Raw genomic sequence first — 23,617 nt, 5'->3', positions numbered from 1 at the left:
AAAAACTTACTACTAAGTCTAGTCAACTTTTAAGAGTATTCACAAAAAAAGGTAAAAATCGAATAAGTCCATAACCCCCTAATTTCAATATTACACCAGCTAATACTATAGAACCAAAAACAGGTGCTTCCACATGAGCTTTAGGAAGCCACAAATGCACCATATACACAGGCAACTTAACCAAAAAAGCAAAGAAAATTAGAGGGAACATAATTAAGTCAAAGTCACAATTAATGTAGTACAAATAGCTAAAGTCTAAACTCCCCACATCTAACCCAATTAATAAAATCCCGACTAACAACGGTAGAGAGCCAAAAATAGTATAAAATAACATATAAAGACCAGCACCGACCCTCTCAGGTTGTGCACCATACCCGACAACGATAACTAAAAGAGGGACCAAAGACACTTCAAAAAAATATAAAAGAGCATTAAATTATTCACACTAAATCTTAAAAATAAAAAATTTATAAGAATAAAACTTAGGGAAAGAAATACACCGCTACCACCCCTTAACAATAAAGAATAAGAGCTCAATAGACTTACTACTATAACCGAAACCGTTAAGAACAAAAGAGCATACCCTAAACTATCTAAACCAAAAAATCCTCTAAAAGAACCCCATTCCCCCGAAGGATACACAGAAGCTATACACACCATTAAAAAGAAAAGAAAAGCTACAATAAGAGGAAACTCTAACAAACCCAGAAAGAAGGTCAAAAACAGGCTACATAAAAAAATCCTTAACACTGTAACAAATTCATTATACTAAATATCTCCCCCCCAAACCCTTTTACAAGGCTAATCAAAATACCCAAACCCAAACAGCCTTCACAAACAACAACAAAAAGGTACAAAAAAAGGACTAAACTATCTAACAGTATGTAACCAACTCTATTAACGACTAGAAGATAACCACTTAATATTAGAAACTCTAATCTTAAAATTATGGATAACAGGTGGGAGCGGCTTAAAACTAAACTTATAAAACCCCCCAAAAAAACTAAGTAAACAAAAAAATTGAGATTTTCCATAATTCTGCTTTAGTAGTTTATTAAAAACACTGGTATTGTAAACCAAAATAGGAAATTTACCCTTAAGCTAAACTCAGAAAAATCTAAAATTACTTCAATCCCCAAAACTGATATTATAAATTAACTATTTTCTGGTTTTAATTACCCTCCTTATCACCTTTACCATACTATTAATTACGTTTTCAAACCACCCTATTACACTAATTCTGGCATTAATTCTTATTACCGTAAGTTTAGCAATTAAGGCATTTTTTTTAACTAAAATAAGTCTTATCAGTTACATTATTATCTTAGTACTATTGGGGGGTTTAAATATTTTATTTTTATACATAGCTTCTCTTTCACCAAATGAACCTATCTCGACTACTCAAAACAAAAATCTATTGATAGGGACACTTCTACTAACCCCCTCTATTTCACTATTCCATAATTCTCTCCCTTTAAATACAATCACAATAATTAAAATCAACTCCCTAATATTACAACTTGCATGAATAACAATTATCATAACATATCTTCTTATCACTCTAATTACAATCGTAAAAATCACAACACAAACAAGTGGCCCACTTCGCTCAATTTTCTAGAGAACCATTAACCATAAACAGAATATTAAAGAGAAGTACCTTAAACTTAAAGGGCTGCTTTGATAAAGCAGACATAATCTAGATTCTTCACTAATTTGAAAGACAGCACCTATACGTAAGACACATCCCATTCTAAAAATTTTAAATTCAGCATTAATCGATTTACCAGCCCCTTCTAACATTTCTTATTGATGAAATTTTGGGTCACTCCTTATCCTTTGTTTAACTATTCAAGTAATCACAGGTATTTTCCTCGCCATACACTACACCCCTGATACTAATATAGCTTTCAACTCCATCTCCCATATCATGCGAGATGTTAACTATGGCTGACTTTTCCGTTTTTCTCATGCTAACGGCGCAAGAATATTTTTTGTATGTATTTATATCCATATTGCACGAGGGATTTACTATGCATCTTACAAAAACTTAACTACATGAGTAACAGGAGTTATAATTCTTCTTCTACTAATAGCAACAGCATTCCTTGGTTATGTCCTACCATGAGGACAAATATCTTTTTGAGGAGCAACAGTTATCACAAACCTATTCTCAGCAATTCCTTATATTGGCCCCAATCTAGTAATCTGAATTTGAGGAGGATTTTCAATTGATAACGCCACACTAACACGATTTTTTACCTTACATTTTTTACTACCTTTTATCCTAACTGCACTAATTTTTATCCATATTGTTTTTCTCCACCAAAAAGGGTCCAATAACCCATTAGGGTTAAATAGAAATTTAGATAAAATTCCTTTCCACCCTTATTTTTCAATTAAAGATATTGTAGGCTATACAATCACACTATCAATTTTTATTATAATTATCCTTATTGACCCAAATTTCTTCAATGACCCTGAAAACTTTAACCAAGCTAATCCTTAAAAAAAGTTTGAAAACCATAAAATATCCCTCCATAATGAATGAATCGCTTTATTTCGTTCGACAGGTTAAATTATGTTATGTTGAAATTTAACGCGTTTTCTAGTTCAATTCAATTTGTCTTTAGTCGGATAAACCTTTGTAGTCAATAAAATGATTATTGTCTATTCATATACCAAATATTTTTTTACAACTTAGATTCTTAACTTTTCAATTTCTTCGCTTTAGCAGTCATTATTAATCCGTAATGTGACATGTTTTTTTTTCAGAGATTAAATCTTAAAATGTAAAGGGGTACTTCATTTCATAAAATAGTTGCCTTTAACTATTTGTATTATCATAATTCATATTGTATTAAAATAGTAAAATAACAATTTTCTCAAAGGTTAATAGCACATTGCATAAACCTTTTTACTCTATTGTAAAAAAATATTTTAAAAATCGTTGTTCAAATATTTTCTGTTTTCAGTGAATATTCCAGTATTTTAGTACATGAATATACAAAAATAAGAGTTTATTGGACAAATAATGCATAGAGCCTACACTTATTGCAGCTTGTGTCTTGCGCAATAATACAATCAGTAGAAAAAAAAGTAAAGAGAGAATTGCATGGAAATTCTTAAAATAACAAAACTGAACATGAAAAAAAAACAATTCAAGTTAAAAAAAACTGCATTTCAAATTTACATAAACAATCAAATTTAGTTTTATATCGTATAAAATTAATTTTATTTTCAACATCTGACAAACTTATATAGAGCAATTTAATGTAATAATCCAGAAGCGCTTTAGAACTACCGATTTTCCTTTTGTAAGGGTAAGTAGTCTCACTCATAAGAAATCTTATTCCCAACTACAGCCGGACCCTAGCTCAACATATTTTGGTCCAATTTTCGTTATCTTACTTAATACTGCGTGGCAGTAGTTAAAATGGATATTAATGAGTAGGCTTTCCAACAGTCAAATTTAGAATAGTGATATTTGCCGACTTCCTACGAACACTACTTAGGATAACATTTAAAAATGTAGGTCAAAATATTAAAAAAAAACTTTATACTTTTTCATATTGTTCTTAGTGCTATGGAAGTTGTCTCAAACGATTTACCAAGGTCATTTACATATTGAAAAATATATTCCAAAATAACAGCAAGAATGAATTTAGGTACCCAAGAATTTTGGACCGTTCCTTTAGCTTTAGTTCCACCCTCGCTTACTTTGTTGTGAAAATTAGCCTGCTTTTTTAATAACGTTGCGTTTATTTTTTTACGTGAAAATGGCTGTGGTAGTAACTTCACTTGGCACAAATCTGGCAAAAGGTGAATTGTATCCTTGTTCGGTTGAATTATTTGTAAGAAATATAATGTCAGGTAATGGATTAACAGATTTGAATACCAGTTTGGTTTTAAATAATAGTTGAGAAGACAGCTTTTCTATATTTATCTCGAGAACAAGCCAAGTATATTTTCCTCGAGTTAAGGAACCAAGGCTTAAGGTCGATAACCGTAGATTCAAAGTTAAAAAACCAAAGTAAAAAAATGTCGATTCTTAATTTTACTGAAATAATGATATAGAGATTTCACAGTCAATAAGACATATTTTGCATGACCATTGTTACGGAAATCTTGCTTCAGAAAAAGAGATACAATATATAGTAAGTTATTTTTTTGTTTTAAAGCAGCACGCTTCCGTGACGGCTCCATTTTCGTATACCCGTACTCCAGACGAACTCTCGCTAAAAATGATGCGAGCGTGGAGCTTAGAATCTCTGCAGTCTAACATTCTTTTGTACCTGAATTCATTCTTGGTAACAGACATATAACATACATAATTCGCAGTAGTTGATATAAATTTTATTAGGCTAAGAAATTATATCCTTAATTAAGATATAAAGATTTTATCTGCCAAAATAAAAATATTAAGGCGTAATACGTAAGATAAAGATGATAAAAAAACATATTAGTTTAAGGCACTAATTCATATAAATGATTTCCTAGTTTTGTACATATAAATGATATCCTAGTTAGTTAAAGACACATTGATAAAATCGGCATGCTTAAGATACTAGAACAAATTGTTTAACGTTTTTAAGTTTTTATATATTGCAAATTGACATTAATTATAAGGGGTTCAAGGAAAAAAGCATAAGGGACCTCAAGTTGGAAGATTACATTTCGGCCAGGGTTGAGCGCTCATAGGCAAAGGCGGTGGACGCCTATAGCGAAACGAAGACCTTCTGAAATATATATTATGTAAGACAAAATGTCTGGAAAGGCGTTTAATTGCAAAGCTTTGACAGGATAAGCATTACAGGTGGTTAAAGATTATTGCTTTAGTTGCCAAGTACAGTCCTCCCAAACAATTTGCGTGGTTCCCAATGTTTCAAGTCACGCTATTTAATTATAATTATTGTTTTCTTTTGGTTTTGAATGTGATCAGTTCAGCGACAAATGCGAATATCGATATAAGTGACGAAATGGCCCACAGGGCGTAGGCGGCCCTCAAGTCGTTGAACCCAAGAGGCCGTTCGCTCTGCACACTGTCCTCTCCTTCCCCGAGACATCGTCCGTAATCCTGGTACATGTTGTTCATCCACTTTGAAACGAGACCGCTCTCCGATAAACGGTATAATCTATAACGAAATGAGAGTGCACAGTTAAAATTTGCATTGTTCTCCTTTTTCAGATGGTAATCAATCTTCTAATTTTGAGGTTGCTATATTTTTTCAAATTATGTTTGAAACCGTTCCTAAATTATCTAAACACTTGCACGATAATCAGATTCATCAATATAAGAGGGTGAGGGGCAGAATTGTTAGCAATTATGCCTTTCAGCACTTTCTTATGAATTGTGACCCAGCAAACGGATTTAAAAGCAATAAATGTCGCTCGATGCCTTGGGTTTGAGCTTAACTTATAATTACTAATGTCGCTATGTCAGAACTCATAAAATATCATTTGCCGTTGATAGGAATTAAGTTAAAAATTCCAATGCATTTGAATCGGTTCAAAATGGTCTTTCCAGCTACGTGCTCAATTTTTAACCTACATTTGGTTAATGGATTCTTTCAATTGGGCGTCGAGTTCTTTGTTGAAAGCCCAAGTAATAGGCACTGAGAGGACACTCTCTTTCGCCAAATGGACTTTCCCTCCACGTCCACGCTGACACATGACGCCCATGTAGAACTTGAGCGTGGTGTCCTCCGTCAAAATGACGGACTTTCCGTTCACGACGTCCTTGTAGTTTTGACGGGTGTACATGTTTCGGACGGTCACGTATCCATTCGTCTGCACCACTAATTCGCCGACTCTCTTCATTGATTGCTGCTCTGTTGCCTGTTAAAATAAATTATTTAATTAGCAATAATAATAACAATAATAATAATAATAATAATAGTAATAATCAACTAGGATAACAATCAAGGCACCATGTCAGCTAGGTACACTGTTTAAAAAGTCTTCGACAGGTGAATTTTTTGCTCTCTTTTTAATTCTGCTAGAAACCTATAATAGATAGATCGATGAAACCAATTGCAACTATTATTTATTTTCCAATATCATTCGTTATTTATCGGTTTCGTCCGCCAAAAATTAATAGTTTGGCGGGAACCGTCAAAACTCATTTTTGACAACTTTTTAAATATTGATTCTACGGTTGAGAAGTTATCGCGTTTACAATTTTCGTCGAAACTAGGAAACACCTAAAATGCATCAAGCGATTATTAATAACGCAACTTATCACTGTCGAAGTTGCAGTATTAATAATCGCTTGATGCATTTTAGGTGTTTCCTAGTTTCGACGAAAGTTTGTAAACGCGATAACTTATCAACCGTTGGTTGTAGAGGGATAATTTTTTCACTTTCTAAATATGAACCGACCACTGTGATTTCAAAAACGCGCGAGTCAGTGCCGTAGAACCAATATATAAAAAGTTGTCAAAAATGAGTTTTGACGGTTCCCGCCAAACTATTAATTTTTGGAGGAAGAAACCGATAAATAACGAAAGATATTGGAAAATAAATAATAGTTGCAATTGGTTTCATCGATCTATCTATTATAGTTTTCTAGCAGAATTAAAAAGAGGGAAAAAGTTTCACCGGTCGAAGACTATTTAAACAGTGTACAATAACTCTATTTAAATCAGGAGGCCGGGTTCATGCCACGTTAGCCAAAAGAACCCTACACTCTTTATTACCGTTAACCTCAACAAGTTTTTATGGAAAGCAGAAACCGAAACATTTGGTAAAAGTCTAATTTCAAAAACGGAATTATTATTTATATTTAATGTTAATTATTTATATCCATTTGTATTATATTATATTATATTATATTAATTTAATTTATTTCGATTTATTATGTCAAACTATCTTTATTCAAATGGCTAGTTCATGCACTAATTTTCAATTTTTATTGTAGCTAGTTAAGGTCGCTTAGCATTACAGTTATCATTTTGGGAAATGAAAGCATATCTCGAAAAGATATAAGTCCATTTTAAATCAAAGGCAATAGTAGTTTGGTATTCTAGCAATTTAAATTAATTATAAAACTAACTGAAGCTCTCGGGAAGTTCAGTGAGAAAGTCTGATTGTAGCTACCACCTACTAGAACGACCAAGCCAACGTAATCATTTGAACAAGCATATACTACATTACGATTTTATATAAAAGTCACATAATATATTGCTCAAACATATGAACGAGCTTTCGAGTAAACTTAACACTTTCACATCAAAACACTTAGATAATATTTCAAAATAAAAAATGGGCGATAGTTAGTATTAGTATTACAGGTCGCTTGTGTGGGAACTTACTCTAATTCCATTCTAATAACGATAATTTTAATGTTATTTTTTAAATACTGCGTAGTGCATTTTTTCAGGTTGAAATAAGTACCTGACAAAAACGTTCATTTTTAACGGTAGTATACATACAGTCAAACATTAAAAAATTGCATTATTACTAATTATTATTATTTTTCTACATTACCAACCCTTAGCAGGAGTTCAAAGGAAGATCTAGAATATATAAAAAGATATTGTATGCTTTTAGATTACAACTAATACCATAACCAATTTATTTACACTTAAGACCTTTTCACACGAGCCAACTTTTCAAATAAAAATGCTGAGTCAGCAAATATGGATCATTGATCCAATTTTTTTCTCGCGTACTTTTTTGGTGGATCAACTCATCGAACTTTTACTCACACGAACCAACTAGTTCACTAAACTCAAGTTGACTCATCTAGTTGTATCAAAAAGTTGACTCGTGTGAAAAGGCCTTAAGGGATAATGCCAAAATTGGGATGATTTGCGGGCTCAAGGGTGGGAAAGAGAAACGTCACCGGGGTATTCTTAAATCACATCATTATCTTCAGGGAACCAATGGTTATTGACTAACCAGGGGAGGAATGTGCTTCGTTTTAGGAGGATTGGGAGAAACGCGAAAAATCATCTCGACTTTTCCATTTTATCGATATAGAAATAAAAATATTCTTGCTAATATAAAATATTAACTAACGCTTTCCAAACCAAAATTCTCATTTTGCCGTTCGTATATGCCAAGTCATCGATGCTGTCGATGTAGTCAGGTTCTTTGGCAATCGTCAGCGTACTCGTGAAGTGACCACTGAACGAATTCATCAATACTGTTCAGTAAAGACGAGATGAAAATGATCGATAAAAATTATCTAAACACAACATACTTATCTTACCTAAGACGGACAAGCACCACAAAACAACCAAAGATTTCAAAAGGTTACTGTTCGCTTCACGAGGCGTGGCTATCGAAAATACATTGTATTATTTAATGCTAATCATTAAATAAGGATTTTTTATTAATTTAAACGTATTGAGGCAGCAATAAGTGGCCAATTACCAGTAAATGAAAATTAAAGATTTGAAGAAATCAGAAAAAGATACAATACCTCTAACGAGAGAGATATTCATCTATATCATAGAAATTAAATAAAACCATCACAGTTTTTTGTGCAAGCCAATTTAAAAAAAACGGAGGAAGCATTATCCTCATCACGAAGGAAACGATTGTTTTGTTTCAACCTTTTTGCAAAACTAACAGAACTTGTGTGAAGCAAATTATGTTACCAGATTGGGAAGTTAGAAACTTCTTACTAGACAATCGATAATAAAATTCTATTAAAATGAAATAATTTACCTTCTGTAAAGAAAGCCGCTAAATAGTCCAAAAAGTACGTGGACCAAGTGGCCAAGACATGCGTCGTTTTCCGGAGAAATGGTCGCGGAAGGAAATCGGAAAGAGTCGAAACACTGGCCAACATAATAATAGCCACTAAGATTCCCAACCAGACCTGTTTAAGTTATTTTACTATAAATATGATTAATACACGGAGTGGTCTCACTAGGCGAAAGTGGTGCACCAAGGCCGCATCTCGTGTCACCTTCTTTTACTTGAGAAAATTAAGTTTCTTAATCTGGTCATACTCATTCGTTCATGTTATTTAATTTTTGTTTATTGACACATTTTTCGTATTTGATGTTTAAGCTAGCTAATGTTGTATTTGTCACTTCAAATACTACTGTATAATTTACTTTTAAAGTAACCAGCTTCATACTAGTAATTTATCGTCTTTAACCAAGGCAATTAGTGTTTCTTTATTGTGTGGTAAATATTGTTCAGGAATGCCACCATTAGTTCAGGATTGGATGAAGTAAAATAAGTAAGTGCTTAGGACATCAAGGGAAATTGGTACTATGAAAATATTCCATTTCCAAATTTACTAATGACCATATGGTGCAAAACTGCAAATGGTGCAGCCAGTGACGTAAATAGCGCCAAACTTTCCCGGATAAAAGGTCAACAAGATAATAAGTGGCCCAAAACTAGTTTCGCGGGCGGACCTAGATAACTATGTTTTGTCACTGGGTACAGTTACATCAGGTCATATAAAGGTCTTTAACCTGCTTACACCGCAAACACGTATTAACAAAGTAACGCATTTTCCTCCCTATCGAACTTACGTCTAGATCGAAGGTGACCAGAATCCCGAAGACGTTCTCTGGAGCCGTGTCGATCCCGGACATGATCTCTAGATGACCAGTGTAGTAAGGGATTGAGAAGTCCACGTACTCCATCCTAAGAGCCGTTGTTGATATCGGAATAACGATCATGTCTGCTTCCTTCAATCATTGAGCAAAGATAAAAATAAAAAAAGGTACACGGGTAAACGGTTTGCAAACTATTTTCTAAGGGTTGTTATCTTATCTATGCCTAAGAAGTTTTTAATTGTAAAAATGGGCAGTTGTCTTAAAAAAGGTAAGCATTTCCAGAATCTAGGTAACTGCCTACCTTGCTTGGTCAGTAACGTGGCCCTGACTTCTAGGTGTTCGATAGCACCTTATTGGCCAGCATTTCTAGGATTATTTTCCGATATTCTCCAGATTTTTGGTACTTCCATTAAAAGTATTTAGAGATTAATTCGACGGTGTATAACCTCAGTTTGGTTTAAAAATAGGAACATTATATTATGTTTTATGAATTTTTAATAGTGTTCTAAGTGTTTGCCGTGTACAATCTAGCTCATAATGTAACTAATTAAATTTAAGACAATGTAAAAATAACGTCTTCGTGCAGTATGTTTGTGGACAAACTCTAACAATTTGGAGGATATAACCTAGGGTTAAAAGAGCTTTCACTTTCTTTTTAAATTTTTACGAAAATAATGTTGATTTACTAGTTTATGAGATCTGCTAGAAGTTGCGAAACGAAGTTAAGTTGCCTATCAAAGAGCTTCTCTCGCTTGCATAAGTTCTTAACTTTCTGAGAAATGTCGGTGTTAATTACCGTGACCGACCTTTCTGAGTACCATGCCCATCATTCCTGTCCAGTTTCCATCTTCACGAAGCTTTCCCCAGCCTTCATTCACGTTCGGGAAACAGAATTCGTAGCTAAGAGAAAATATCACTTATTGTTCTAAACATCTGGAGACAGTTTAATCAAGATATCTCAATGAAAGAGCTTTATGGGTTGAATGTAAGCTGTGGAGAAGAAAGTCAGAAATGAAGCTAATAAATCTAAGGTCAGCGTTGTAGTCAAAATAGTATTTCATTAGTATATCTTCACTCTTGGGGCTATAATTCTACACCATCGAATGCCCAAATTAACAATTTAAAAAAACAGCATTTTCAAAGTGGAAATCGCCGTTTATAATAGATATTTTTATATATAAAATTTTCTTATTTTCGAGATAATCATTTTGAAGAGAAAGATAACTTATTTGGACGTTAAAATCACCAGTTACTAAAGATCACCTATTTACGCACTCCTGTTCTAATATCTTTTAACAATTGGTCGGATACTTTTTCGGTGGGGTTGAAAAGTTGAATGCGACGAGTGGGTGAAAGGCTTTTTGGGGAATGCTATTTCGGGGATCTGCACTAAAAGATAATATATTTATAAAATTTTATGATTCGTTTTTCCTGTATTAAAAAAATTCTTAGAAAATAAAGCAGAGAAATAGCAACTCGCCGCTTTATCAATTTCCGTTAATATCATGATTCGCGTGTCTTCTATTGAAATATATACCAACCATAAGTACCCTGCTCAAACCCTTCAATTTAGAACCTAGAGATTCATTCTAAGCTTTATCTAAACGGAAATTGCGATTAAATATCTATATTTTACATGATTTTTTTCATCAGAAATTACGTGAATTAGAAAAGAAAGTCAACAAAATAATCAAGGCTTCATTAAGTGATAATCGAGGTACTTTAGCCTTTTTGGGTGAAAATACATCCTCTAAATCAACAAAGAGTCAATACTTATTGTGGGTCATTTAATTTCACATAAACTGACGCAAGATACGTTAAAAAATCGTAGCGCGTTTTAGGAGACGATTTTTCGATGAAGAATGTACTCCCATTATTTCAAGACTAACGGAAACTTTCTTAGTTTTTAATTTTTTTTTAATGGTTGCATCTCTGTAAGTGTACCTCCAAGACCAAAAATTGTATTACCTAAAATTGAGCGCTTTTGAAGTTTCTCTCAGCATATGAGATAGAGCTCCAGTCGTGGATCCATCCTTGGAAATTTCCAGCCAAGGGTGATACTGCAACAGAAATATATTCCGGATTTGAAACCTTAGTACATATTTTGTTGAAAAATACTATAATTATTATGTAATTTATTATAACATTATTATTAATACCATTATATTATGTTAGGGTGGCAGAGTGGTTATCACTTTCGTTTTGCCGAAGGAGGAGCTAGGTGTGATTCCCGAAAACTCGGTTTTCTTCGACGTCCCCTTTCCATAAAAACGTGCTGAGGTTAACGGTAATAGTTAGTGTAGGGAGCTGTTGGCTAGCTTGGCATAGTTAACGGTCATAGTTAGTGTTGATAGGTGTAGGCTAGTGTAGAGGGCTTGCCCCCCCCCCTCTTACGCGTTTTAAAGCAGCCACCTGATTTAAAGTCATTTAAAGTAGCTAGATGACTTGTTTTGACACGAGCGTCATCTTCTAAAATATGAGATAGCTATATATGTTTACTTAAAATGTGTTGAAATCCAGCCGACGTTATTACAAGTATTTTATAAATTTGAATTAAGCATTCCAAAAATTTTAGACGGTGTTTAATCTTATTAGAAGTAAATTATTTTGAAATTCACAACTATTAGAAATGTTTCTCGGAAAGGTCATTATCGTGGCTGAAATATTTTCCGTCTTTTTACCTCTTTGCGTTTTACTCTTTTGGAAATTATTCTTTCAACTTATAATTATGGCTTTTAGTTATGGTTAACTTTAAGGGATAATGAAATGGAAAAATAAGCTACTTTTATTGTATTTCTCTTCCAATAATATTCCTATTTTCGATCTCCATTCGTTAAAGTAGTTAAAATTCAAATTTTAAAAAATTAAAAACTTGGACGAAATCGGGCCTAAAACGTTTCGTGCTAACTTGACTCGGAATCTCCGTGTACTTTCAAAATGCCGCTTCGAATACTGACGTCCAATAAGAGGCCTCTCTGGTCTTGAGAGTGTTCAACCAATTGGAGAAACGCTTCTCGCCCGCCCGTTGTTGCATTACTTGATTTACTTCCGTTTTCACTCTTAAAGCATTTTCTTCGTAAAAAAATCAGGTTTTAACATTTATTCAAGTACACAAATCCATTTTGCGCTCAACTATCTTTCGGAAAATATTCACGAATTCGTTTCTGTCAGCCAGCTGGAAGTTTCTTATTACGTAATAATCTTCAATTTTTTTCACTGTTTACTAATAACTACCAAGGCTTAACATGTTTTCCTAGAATTCGACATATTTGGTTTGTTTGAAAATTTTGGAGAATAACTATAGTGAGATTTGAGAGTTGAGGCGTGATTGAAAATGTCGAGCAGAACAGTTTGTGTAGTAACACACTGTGATAATAATTATACCAATTCAAATTGGAGAGTATGCTCAGCTCACTTCACACCGATAACTATAATCCGATTACTTTTCAAAAGAGCACTAAGCAACAATCCTTGAAAAGAAATGCTGTTCCAAGTGTATTAGACCCAAATGTTTTTAAAAAAAGCAAGAATAAGATGTCCTACAATGTCTGAAGATGAAACCAATCCGACAGTAGAAAATATGGAGCTAGGTGAGCCATCATTAAAAATAACAGATGCGTCCCAATTAGTTTTTAGAGAAGATCGGACACAGTTCCATACTTACGCTTCTAAAGTAAGTTAATATTCAATTAGCTAAATTTAATGTTGGAAGGCTTAATTAATATAAATATATCGTAATAGAAATTATCTGTGTCTACTGCATCCCAAGGAAAACCATCGTACAAAAGTATTGGAGTGCAAGTGAATACTATCAGTAAGAAATAATGAAATTATCAAAAAATACTTGATAGAAGAAAAAACTTTCATTAGATTTAGGTGTTTCTCAAAGTGTTCAGTGCGAGATTTTGAATGTTCAGAGTCCAACACCGTCTCCTATTAAATCTTTAAAATCTGGTTGCACTGAAGACATTTTCTACAACTCGGATGAGGAATATGAAGATGAAATTAAGGCCACTCCTTCAACACTAGTGGCAGAACCAATTGGGTCTCCATTGTTTTCATTATCAAGATTAAGTGAAATTGACCGTGACCAGGACTTTGACTCATCGTACGATCCTAATGAAAGTACGGAGTTTAGTCAAGAAAGTGAAGCGCTAGAAACTGAAGAGTGAGTATTGATATTTAAAGGGAGCTTAACCTTTGTCGTTAATTAGGGAAAAGTCTTTTATACCCCTCAGGTGTGAAAGAAGAGAAAGTGTAGTTGTATTTTTGAAAGAATTAATAGGATTTTTTTACAGATCATTTTCTTTTTAAATGCGGTTAAAGTTTATTTTTAACATATAGCTAAGGTAGCAAACATGAAGAGACTGTATTTCAAAATATAGCTTGTTTATAACTTAACTATTTACATAATCACTAGTTACAATGGTTTTGTTTAAAAAATAAACGTAAAATCAGTAGGGTTTTGAACTAAAATCAACATAATGAACAAATAGGTCATCAACAGCCTTAAAGTAGAAATTATATGGATAATTAATTCTACTATTTAACCGTAGCGCCTCGTGTGGATATTTTAGCACCATACTGAACTAGGAAGGTCCTACTCCATTTAAATAGATTTATATTAAATATAGATAGATGATACACCTCCACATCAACAAGAAAAATTTATAGTTTTTTCTTCTTGTCTACTCAACCTTGTTACAACTTGCCACATGTGCCATCAAAAGCCACTTATCAATATTACGCGTAGAACTGTAGGATCTTTGCTACACGTTACAACAGAATGCTTGGATGGCCATGTCTTCAAGTGGCAGAGCCAGCCAATGCTTGGGTTCACCTCTTGGGGGAATTATTTACTTGCTGCTTCTATGTTTTTTTTGCTGGCGTTCTTCCAACAAAAACCTTGACAATGCTTAGGCATTTCAATCTTCGCTGCTTCAGCATACGGATGTATTTTTACTACCAACTAATATTTCATCCTGTAGTTAGACTTGTAACTGTGTTTGAAAACGGCGGCGTACTCGCCACAAGCCGAAACATGTCGCGACTTATTTTTTTTTTTTAGTTGAACTATTTTAATGTTTTAAATATTGTAACAATAAAATAGCTTTATACTGTACTTTGAATCGTTGAGTTTTTAATTCCTTCGCATAACTCTTACACTAGTTTGGAGTTACGCATTGTATAATATTTCATCCTATTATCGAAAAGGTATTTATTAATAAACTATAAAATAATGCAATCTTTTGAGGGTTTTGCCTGCTCTGTAAGGGAAAAGGCTAGAATATCACCCCCCCTATCTTGGCCGAAGTGAGTGAGGGAAACCGGAATAACACCTTAAATAGAGTGCTTTAAGTTTGAAACTCATGACTTCACCAATGTTATTCGCCTATTGAGAGAAACCGGTAACTGTCATGGCGGCCATGGTGAACACTACAGCTGTGACTTCACGCGTTTTCAAAAACGTATCAAACGAAAGCGCTCTATATACTGTGGAGGGGCAGTGGCATAGGCAAGGAAGGGGGTTCCGTGTACAAAAATCCGACTTTAATAGTAAATAAGTAAGGGCAAAAGTTTATAATATGTACGAATTAGGTGGAAACTATTCACCAATTTTTACCTAAATCAAATTACCGTATTTCAAGGGGGAAGGAGCTAAATCAACAAAATTTTAAAAACGTTTTAAGATTTCGAGAGGGGGTGGTGCAAATAGAAAGGGTTTTGACAATATAACATTTCCCAGGATCTTAGAAAATCTATGCACATAATTTGGGTTGCGCCACTGCAATCAAGAGGTTTTGGGGGCTCAACTTCAGCCCTTCAAATAAAATCATGGATATGGCCCTTGATTACAATGTATTCTATGAGTATTACCAGAAGTAAATGAACCGAAGCTATCAGACCGCTATATTGGCCACGTTGAAGACGTTTTCGTTATGGAACCATAGTAAAAAGCATCTTTTAAAATTTCATGCATTAAGTGACTATCGAGCCTAAGTTTTACTACCGTCTCTCGGGTAAAACAGATAAGCACCGTACAGTCTGATGTTACCCATTGTTAGGCTTTAGTTACAATACAATGGATAAAATAACACGTGATATTGAAATGATGTCTGTCTTTACATAATTTCAAAACTCGCGCTAACGATTTTTCACGTCATTTTTGGAGCGCGTGCTTAAATTACAGAATTATATACAGCGTTTACATGGGGAATATAGTACCCACAATTCTCTAGGGCAATTTATCGTCGGAGTAGATGGGGCTGTACATCAGCTTCGTTTTAACTAGATTTCCATAAGGAAAACGCCTCCCAGTTTTCAGGACAATTCTAATAACTTCGGTTCATTTACTTCTGGTATTACCAAAAGTCCTAAGTCCATCTCAACTTGTTTTGATGCCACTTATATTATTACTAATTCATAGTATTAGTACCAATCCAGAGCTCAATCAAATTAAACTTTAATTCCATCCTAATTAATTTTACAATTTCTAAAAAATCACATTCTTGTTAATTACGGAAACGTCAATTGTGTTCTTACTATAGTTGATGAATATTTGTCACAGCTTCCTTATATATTTAGGTTTGTTTGCTTTTATTTTAAGTGTCGTATTCGTATAATTTGTTCGAAAATCTTTGAAACCCGGAAATGAACAGAGGGGGAACGAGGGGAAAAGCAACCAGTCACTGACTTCGCTCCTCCAAAAATATAAAATATACGTGCAAGAAACTATTTCACAGAGAAAAACCAACCCATGGTATTATAGGTCTTAAACAATCAAATTTATATGGAAAAACCAAAGTTAAAGCGAAAACCAAAAGTACCGATAGACCAAAAACTAACTAATGACGTAAGTGGAGTAGTGGACACCCACGGGTTCTACCCTTTAACCCTATTATCTCTGCTGACTGGGCTAAAACAAAATTTGACCTTTAAAATTTCATACGTAAAAAATGAAGACTTTATAAACTATTAATATATTCTTCCGCTTAAGCTGAGCTTATAATTTTCAATAAATTGTAATATGTATCGGTGGTTCTGTGGTAGAATGTCCGCCTGTCATACAGGAGGACTCGGGTTAGAATCCCGCCCGATGCAATCGCAAATTGATACTAAGACGAATACCGTTAACATTTGGTGGAAACTCTGCCATGTGGACTCTGAGACGTTTACCGTAACCCTCAGCACTAGATTCGTCCCATAAGTCAATTAGAAGAAGTTGGAGAGAAAACACCCACAACCGTCATAACGCTAACACAACCGACTAAACACCCACAACCGTCATAACACACTTCACATAAACATTACATTAACAAACTTTACGGTGAGCGTTAACCAAAAAAACAACCATACCCAACCGCAAATTTATCCGTTAACGCTCACTGTCACACGGTAGTTTTGCCAACCTTTATATTGGTAACACGATTTTTCGACTTTGCTCCGGTAACGCGTTTTTTAGTTCCATCGGAGAGGTAAAAATTTAATTACTATGGTTATATCATTCAACTAATAAATGAAAACATTTAAAATAGTGAACCCCTTTTCATTTGACTGTTTAGAATGACAATTTCATATAAATTATATTCGTAAATGCGTTTTATCTACATTAACATAAAACCATTGATTCTTAACTCCCACACCTTTTAATACATATTTTTAAATTATGTTGATTTAATGTTCCTGCATTTTTTATTTATGTTATTGCTTCATTAAATTATCTCTTCAAATATTAAGATTCTCTGGTTTTATTTATACGATTACTGAACTCAAATTTGACTTTATGATCAACACTGATTTTCCTCATCATAAAAAAAAAATACCAAAGTCTACGAATATGTTATAGTTGTTTCTAAATAAAAGATACAAATATCTACAAAATTCCTCGACCACGATTGATTTTTTCTTTACCTTATCCATAAAACCCTTTCAAATAAAGCCTTAGAGAACTCTGTACTGAAAGTCATAAGTCCACTCTTTAGTTCTAAAATCTAAAGGAACGGGTGGAAAATTTGGGTGATGCCTTTGAAGGGGTTTGGTCGTGACATTTTAACAAAACAATTGTTGTGGTTTTTTTTACATTTTTAGGTAAATATAATATAAAAATAAAGACAAAATATCAAACAGTAGTTTTTTAAAAATGCTTATAATATATGTCACTTTAAGGCCTTAAAGCTCATCTCAAAGGGATTATAAACTAAATAGAAAAATCGTCTGCTAGTTTTTAAGTGCAAATTACTTTTAACTTGTGTTCAACGTGGTCGCAGAATTGTAAAATTAAACTTTTACAAATCATGCGCTTTTACTTTAAGTATTTAAATACCAACATAATTTATCTACAAAGCTTTACAAAAGATTCTTTAGAATTTCTTTAGAAATATTTCTTACTGGATTCAAAACCATTTTGTTTGCCTACCTGCATAACGGCCAGTTTGAAATGATTATTCTTTTTGGACATTTTTTTGCCGTGGTAAAAGAAAATTTAAACTCTCGAAAAATTGAGAAAATATTTTAACTCTGAGGTATTGAAGTCAATAAGTCCAATAGTAAAAAAACGTTTTGCTCTGTCTTTATATATAAAAACTTTATGGATAATTTGTTGATTATTCAATGTTTGTTTTTTTTGGAGAAAGCTCATTTTTCCAGAACGAATAACAAACTTAATCCCATTGCGTGTGTCTGGTTAAGCTACTGCACTTGTATTTGCTAACCTCGTTGAGATAATTCTAGTGGCGTAATAATACCTCTTTTAAGAGAAGATTTATTACAGGTTCGCTGCTGCAACTATTGCGGTAAGTGAAGGGAAATAAAAAGCTTGCGTAATAATAGAGATTTCATTTTTTATCGTTTTTACAAAATGATTCTCGATCTTCTTTTAAACGATCAGTAAATAAAGCGGGTTCTTTTACAGTTTTTATGAAGATTATTCAACAAATAGGATTTTCAAAATCAAATTACCAAACCCAGTTTAGAAATTGAGTTTTTGAAATGATTATACTTAAAACTATTGAGAATCGAACTACGTGACTGAAATTTAAAATTCCAAGTCAGTAATGAACTGCTTTCTCGGCTGAAACACACATGGATTACTTTCTTATAAACAGAAATGTCTTGATTTATGTGTTTTGAAACCTTAATATGGACATTGAATGTAATTGCGGATAGGATAAGTAAGCCTTTTTGCCTCGCAGATAGAGAAACCAGGTTCGTTTCCAGCTTGTGGCACGCGGTAAAAACTAAGAGCAACTCTTCCTGCGTTGAGTTTTCAAGCTCTCTTCCCGCGGGTTAAAGGGAATTTCTCCTTTCATAAAGCCTTGTTGAGGTTAACGGTAAAAGGACGTGTAGGGGCTTGCGTGAATTAATATTATAATAATATTAATCAGCTAGGCTAATACCCAAGGCACCACCATAAAGAAGTCGCTAACTGCATTGGGTATTGGCAGTAGTGGACTGTATCCAAAAAAAATTGGTTTTCATAATTCATCGACAAACTACAGCAGCGTCACACGATGTATTCTTTTGTAGTTAAAGATATAGTACAAGATATCAGCCTCTATGGAGATCGAGCTCAAACTAATGAAAGGTGAAGTTTCTTTTTACAAATTAAGTACTACTAATAATTAATAATTATTTAACAATTTTTTTATTATATATTCTTGTAAATCGATTTCAATCAAACTTAGGTGAATCTCTAGAGAAACTCGGTGATGCATGAAATAGCCCTAGAAATGATAAATCTACAAGGCTGCTTAATTTTTTAACTGCTAATGGTTATTAATTTGAGTATATGACACTTAAAGAAAAAGTAGAAGAAGTGATAATGAGTGTGGTAATTTCTGGAAAAGGAAAATTTTCATTGAAAATTTGTCTAATCTTACAAGTAAAAGTACGTGAAGTGATCAGGAAAATCTGCCGCAGAAAGTCCAGAGTAAGTAGTACCTCAAAATTTATTTATTTTTGAAATTAAAATACAATTGGATTTCAGGTTTCAATTGTTGATTAAATCAATATTAACGGATGAAATAAATATTTAACGGATTAAATAAATATTTAACGGATTATATCAATATTTAACTGATTAAATCAATATTTAACAGATTAAATCAATATTTAACGGTATAAATCAATATTTAACGGATTAAATTAATATTTAACGGATTAAATAAATATTTAGAGGATTAAATCAAAATTTAACGTATTAAATCAATATTTAACGGATAAAGTCAATTTTTAACGGAATAAATCAATATTTAACGGATTAAATTAATATTTAACGGATTAAATCAATTTTTCAACATATTAAATCAATATTTAACGGATTAAATCAATATTTAACGGATTAAATCAATATTTAACGGATTAAATCAATATTTAACGGATTAAATAATTTTTTAACGGATTAAATCAATATTTAACTGATTAAATCAATTTTTCAACAGATTAAATCAATATTTAACGGATTAAATCAATATTTAACGGATTAAATAATTTTTTAACGGATTAAATCAATATTTAACTGATTAAATTAATATTTAACGGATTATATCAATATTTAACTGATTAAATCAATATTTATAGATTAAATCAATATTTAACGGTATAAATCAATATTTAGCGGATTAAATTAATATTTAACGGGTTAAATAAATATTTAGAGGATTAAATAAAATTTAACGTATTAAATCAAAATTTAATGGATTATATTAATATTTAACGGATAAAGTCAATTTTTTACGGAATAAATCAATATTTAACGGATTAAATTAATATTTAACGGATTAAATCAATTTTTCAACAGATTAAATCAATATTTAACGGATTAAATCAATATGTAACGGATTAAATCAATATTTAACGGATTAAATAATTTTTTTAACGGATTAAATCAATATTTGACTGATTAAATTAATATTTAACGGATTAAATAAATATTTAGAGGATTAAATCAAAATTTAACGTATTAAATCAAAATTTAATGGATTATATCAATATTTAACGGATAAAGTCAATTTTTAACGGAATAAATCAATATTTAACGGTTTAAATTAATATTTATCTGATTAAATCAATTTTTCAACGGATTAAATCAATATTTATCGGATTAAATCAATTTTTCAACGTATTAAATCAATATTTAACGGATTAAATCAATATTTAACCGATAAAAACAATTTTTATTAGATAAAATCAATATTTAACGGATTAAATAAATATTTAAAGGATAAATTAGTTAATTGGTTTGCTTTAGTTAGAAAATAGTGCTTTTAGCTTAAAATATTCCAATTAAACGTCTATAGAGGAAACGGTTTATTTTAGTGTTGTAAGTCGGAAAATTTTCCGGAAAATTACCGAGGCCTTTTTTCCGGACAATTTGCCGTATTTTTCCGAAAAATATTAAAAACGTTTTCATTCCATGATTTTTCTAATATATTGTTTGCAAATTTAAATTAAGCGGAATTTTCAACTCATTTTTTCTAATCTAAAAGTAAAACTAAACTTATAGACTAGTTTAAACTGGTTGAAATGTAACACTATTAATGTTTTGTAGGGTAGTCTCCTTGTAAGTTGAAGGGGTGAATAATTTATTAAATTATTACCATAAATCACCACTAGGATAAATTCTGCCATCTTTTTCCACCCGCACCCTAACGGATACTTTTTAATCTTCAAAAGTTGTTCCTGTATAACTTTTCATATGCATCTGAAGTACGAATGTTGCTATGAATTATTTTTTTTTATTTTTGTAAATTGTTGTATTTTGTTTAACATTTTTGTAAATTGCCCTTGCGTGGTGGGTTGTAACTTTTAAATAATTTATTGACAATTAAGTGGCCGCAGGTAAAGTCCTTAGATGTTTCAAATATATACTAATGTTTTATTTTTATGGAAACTTTTTAAACTTACATTTCTTGGCATTGGTTCATTAGGATTTATTGGTCGTCACCTTAATTGAAGGCTATTTTCTATTTATTTTATTTAGTATTATAATAAGTTTTAAGTACGCATATTAAAAAAACTGTCAACTATCATTAAATAATGGAAAAGTTAGTAAATGTCAGTTTAATGTCGTATAAAAGGCGTAATACTTTATAGCCATTTCAAATTCAGACATATTTGTTTTTTGACACGTACCCAATTACAAAGGATATTTTATTTTTATTGTATTAACCAGGACCAATTTTAAGGATACATAAATAATAATCGTTTATTAAATTTTTCGGATTAAATAATTTATTGACATAAAAACACATTTCAATATTCACCATATTCTTTTCACCCGAACACTTGATAGCACAACATGTTTCATCGTTAAACTGGTTAAATAAAACACTAAAAATTATAGAAATAATTTTAATGGTTGTTTAATTGAATGGTACTAAAAATTTGAACGCAAGTTATAAAATAACTATATTGTCGACAAAATTCAAGCTTTAACTCCAGAAAAATTACAACAGTGTTAAATATTTTAATGCACTTCTATCAATCATGACAAAGTGTCAATAAACCTATCAATTGGCTATTCACAATATTTGTGCTTTCAATAACCCGGAGGAAAATCAGTTAAACAGATGGGATATAAATTGTTAACTCAAAGCAGAACAGATTGTTTTGAGTTTTCTTCCTTTGCGGAAAATTGGGATCGAGTTCGGCTCTCTTGCCGAGAATGAAAAGAGCTAACCATTTATTCATCAAAAGCCAGACGGTTCTCACACTTAACAAAAAAAATGGTTGAAATTAAAAGAAAATTCGAAGGTAAATTTGGCACTATACGGACCTCACGCATAAGTCAGTTGAACGACGATGTTTATTGTTCCAAATAAAAAAACACAATTTCAAGCAAAAGTATTCCAGCACCAATGCCATTTCCTGCGATGTATATTTGTATCAAATTTATAATATCGAAAGTCCTTAAGACCTTTTCGTCCGTGGATGGTTTTTTCCAGAGGGCCAGGCTCACAATGATTTCATATGTTTGAAACACCGGCTTTGTCAGTTTATTTTCAAATCCTAATGAAAGCCTAAATCAAATGATACATTTTGTTAATATACACCAGATTTACTTAAAATAAAAAAAAACTTAAAGAAAAATCTTTCTAATCTGCGAAGTATTTTTTGAAGTAACTGAAATAATTATATTTTTGATATTATTTAATTATAAGTTTAATTTCAAATAGTGTTTTTTTAACTTGGGCGCTTTTACAAATATATAGACCCAGTCCCATACTAGAAAAAAAGAAAACATCATATTTTTAAATTTGTCTGAATTTTTTTGGAGTCTGAGACGAACTTATAAAGTGGATTAATTTCTTGAGCGATTACAATTCTAAAGGTTCATACTCACACAGAATTTATTATTTTGATTTCTTTTTGAGAGCAATTTCTTGAAATGAGCAATATTTCATAATTAACAGATAAAGCGTTAGAAATAAACACTTGGCTTGCACCAATTTCTTTAAACTCGTCGTCTTTAAACAGAACACAATATTGAAAGTGAATATCTGTGGTTACGAAGAATTGTCTCCCTTGAAGCAAAAAGTCATCGACGATATCAGTTAAAAAGAGCTCTTTTAATTCAACACGAAAGTTTTCGTGCGCATCAACTATGTGTAATATTTCGTTGTAGTTAACATCTTCTTTTGCCTGAATTAATGTTAAAGGATTGATTTTTAGTTTCTTTTGAATAAAAAAATATTGATTTTAATCATTTATTTATTTATCTTGGTTCTATCAAACGAACCCCAATAGCAAAATACAGTCGGGCCGACGGCGAAAATCTTTGTCGGCTGGCGTGCGATTTTCGTAGTCGGGCCATTGGACTCGATGTCCGAGGCACTGACTATCCATCGGATAATCGCAAAGCATACGCACCGACTGTTAGCCGACTGAAAAATTACCGTCTATTTAGTGGTCGGACGCGAGTCGGTTAGAAGGTCTCCTCGACTCTGAGCCGACTCAAAAATGGCTACCCTTTCCGTTGTCGGCTGAGATACTGTAAAAAGACCTCCTCGACTCTGACCCGACTCGAAAATGACTACACATTTCGTTGTTGGCTGAGATACTGAAAATAAGACCTTATCGACTCCTAGCCG

At 32.3% G+C, this 23,617-nt stretch overlaps 1 protein-coding gene across 1 annotated transcript; it reads right to left on the bottom strand.

The window, feature by feature from the left end:
• Positions 1-4,553: 4,553 nt before the first annotated feature.
• On the bottom strand, positions 4,554-9,597 carry LOC149963112 (uncharacterized). Its single transcript, XM_090170479.1, has 7 exons — positions 9,501-9,597; positions 8,677-8,830; positions 8,216-8,284; positions 8,023-8,149; positions 7,493-7,517; positions 5,552-5,838; positions 4,554-5,135 (listed from the first exon to the last, which is right to left on the bottom strand). Exons 1-7 carry the CDS (start codon positions 9,561-9,563, stop codon positions 4,910-4,912), a joined length of 951 nt encoding a protein of 316 aa, XP_090026605.1. The 5' UTR covers positions 9,564-9,597; the 3' UTR covers positions 4,554-4,909.
• Between the last annotated feature and the right edge of the window lie 14,020 nt (positions 9,598-23,617).

Source organism: Leiobunum rupestre, chromosome 1 (genome assembly GCF_980474605.1).
Source record: "Leiobunum rupestre chromosome 1, qqLeiRupe1.1.hap1, whole genome shotgun sequence".
Taxonomy (NCBI): Eukaryota; Metazoa; Arthropoda; class Arachnida; order Opiliones; family Sclerosomatidae; genus Leiobunum; species Leiobunum rupestre.
This window is presented reverse-complemented; position numbering and strand designations above follow the sequence as displayed.

Coding starts and splice junctions, on each gene's coding strand:
- LOC149963112 (XM_090170479.1), bottom strand. CDS start 9,563: ATGTCCGGGATCGACACGGCTCCAGAGAACGTCTTCGGGATTCTGGTC. Junction 8,150..8,215: donor GTGGTGCTTGTCCGTCTTAG/GTAAGATAAGTA, acceptor TTTACTGAACAG/TATTGATGAATTCGTTCAGT. Junction 5,839..7,492: donor CCTTTGAACTCCTGCTAAGG/GTTGGTAATGTA, acceptor TTATTTTAACAG/GCAACAGAGCAGCAATCAAT.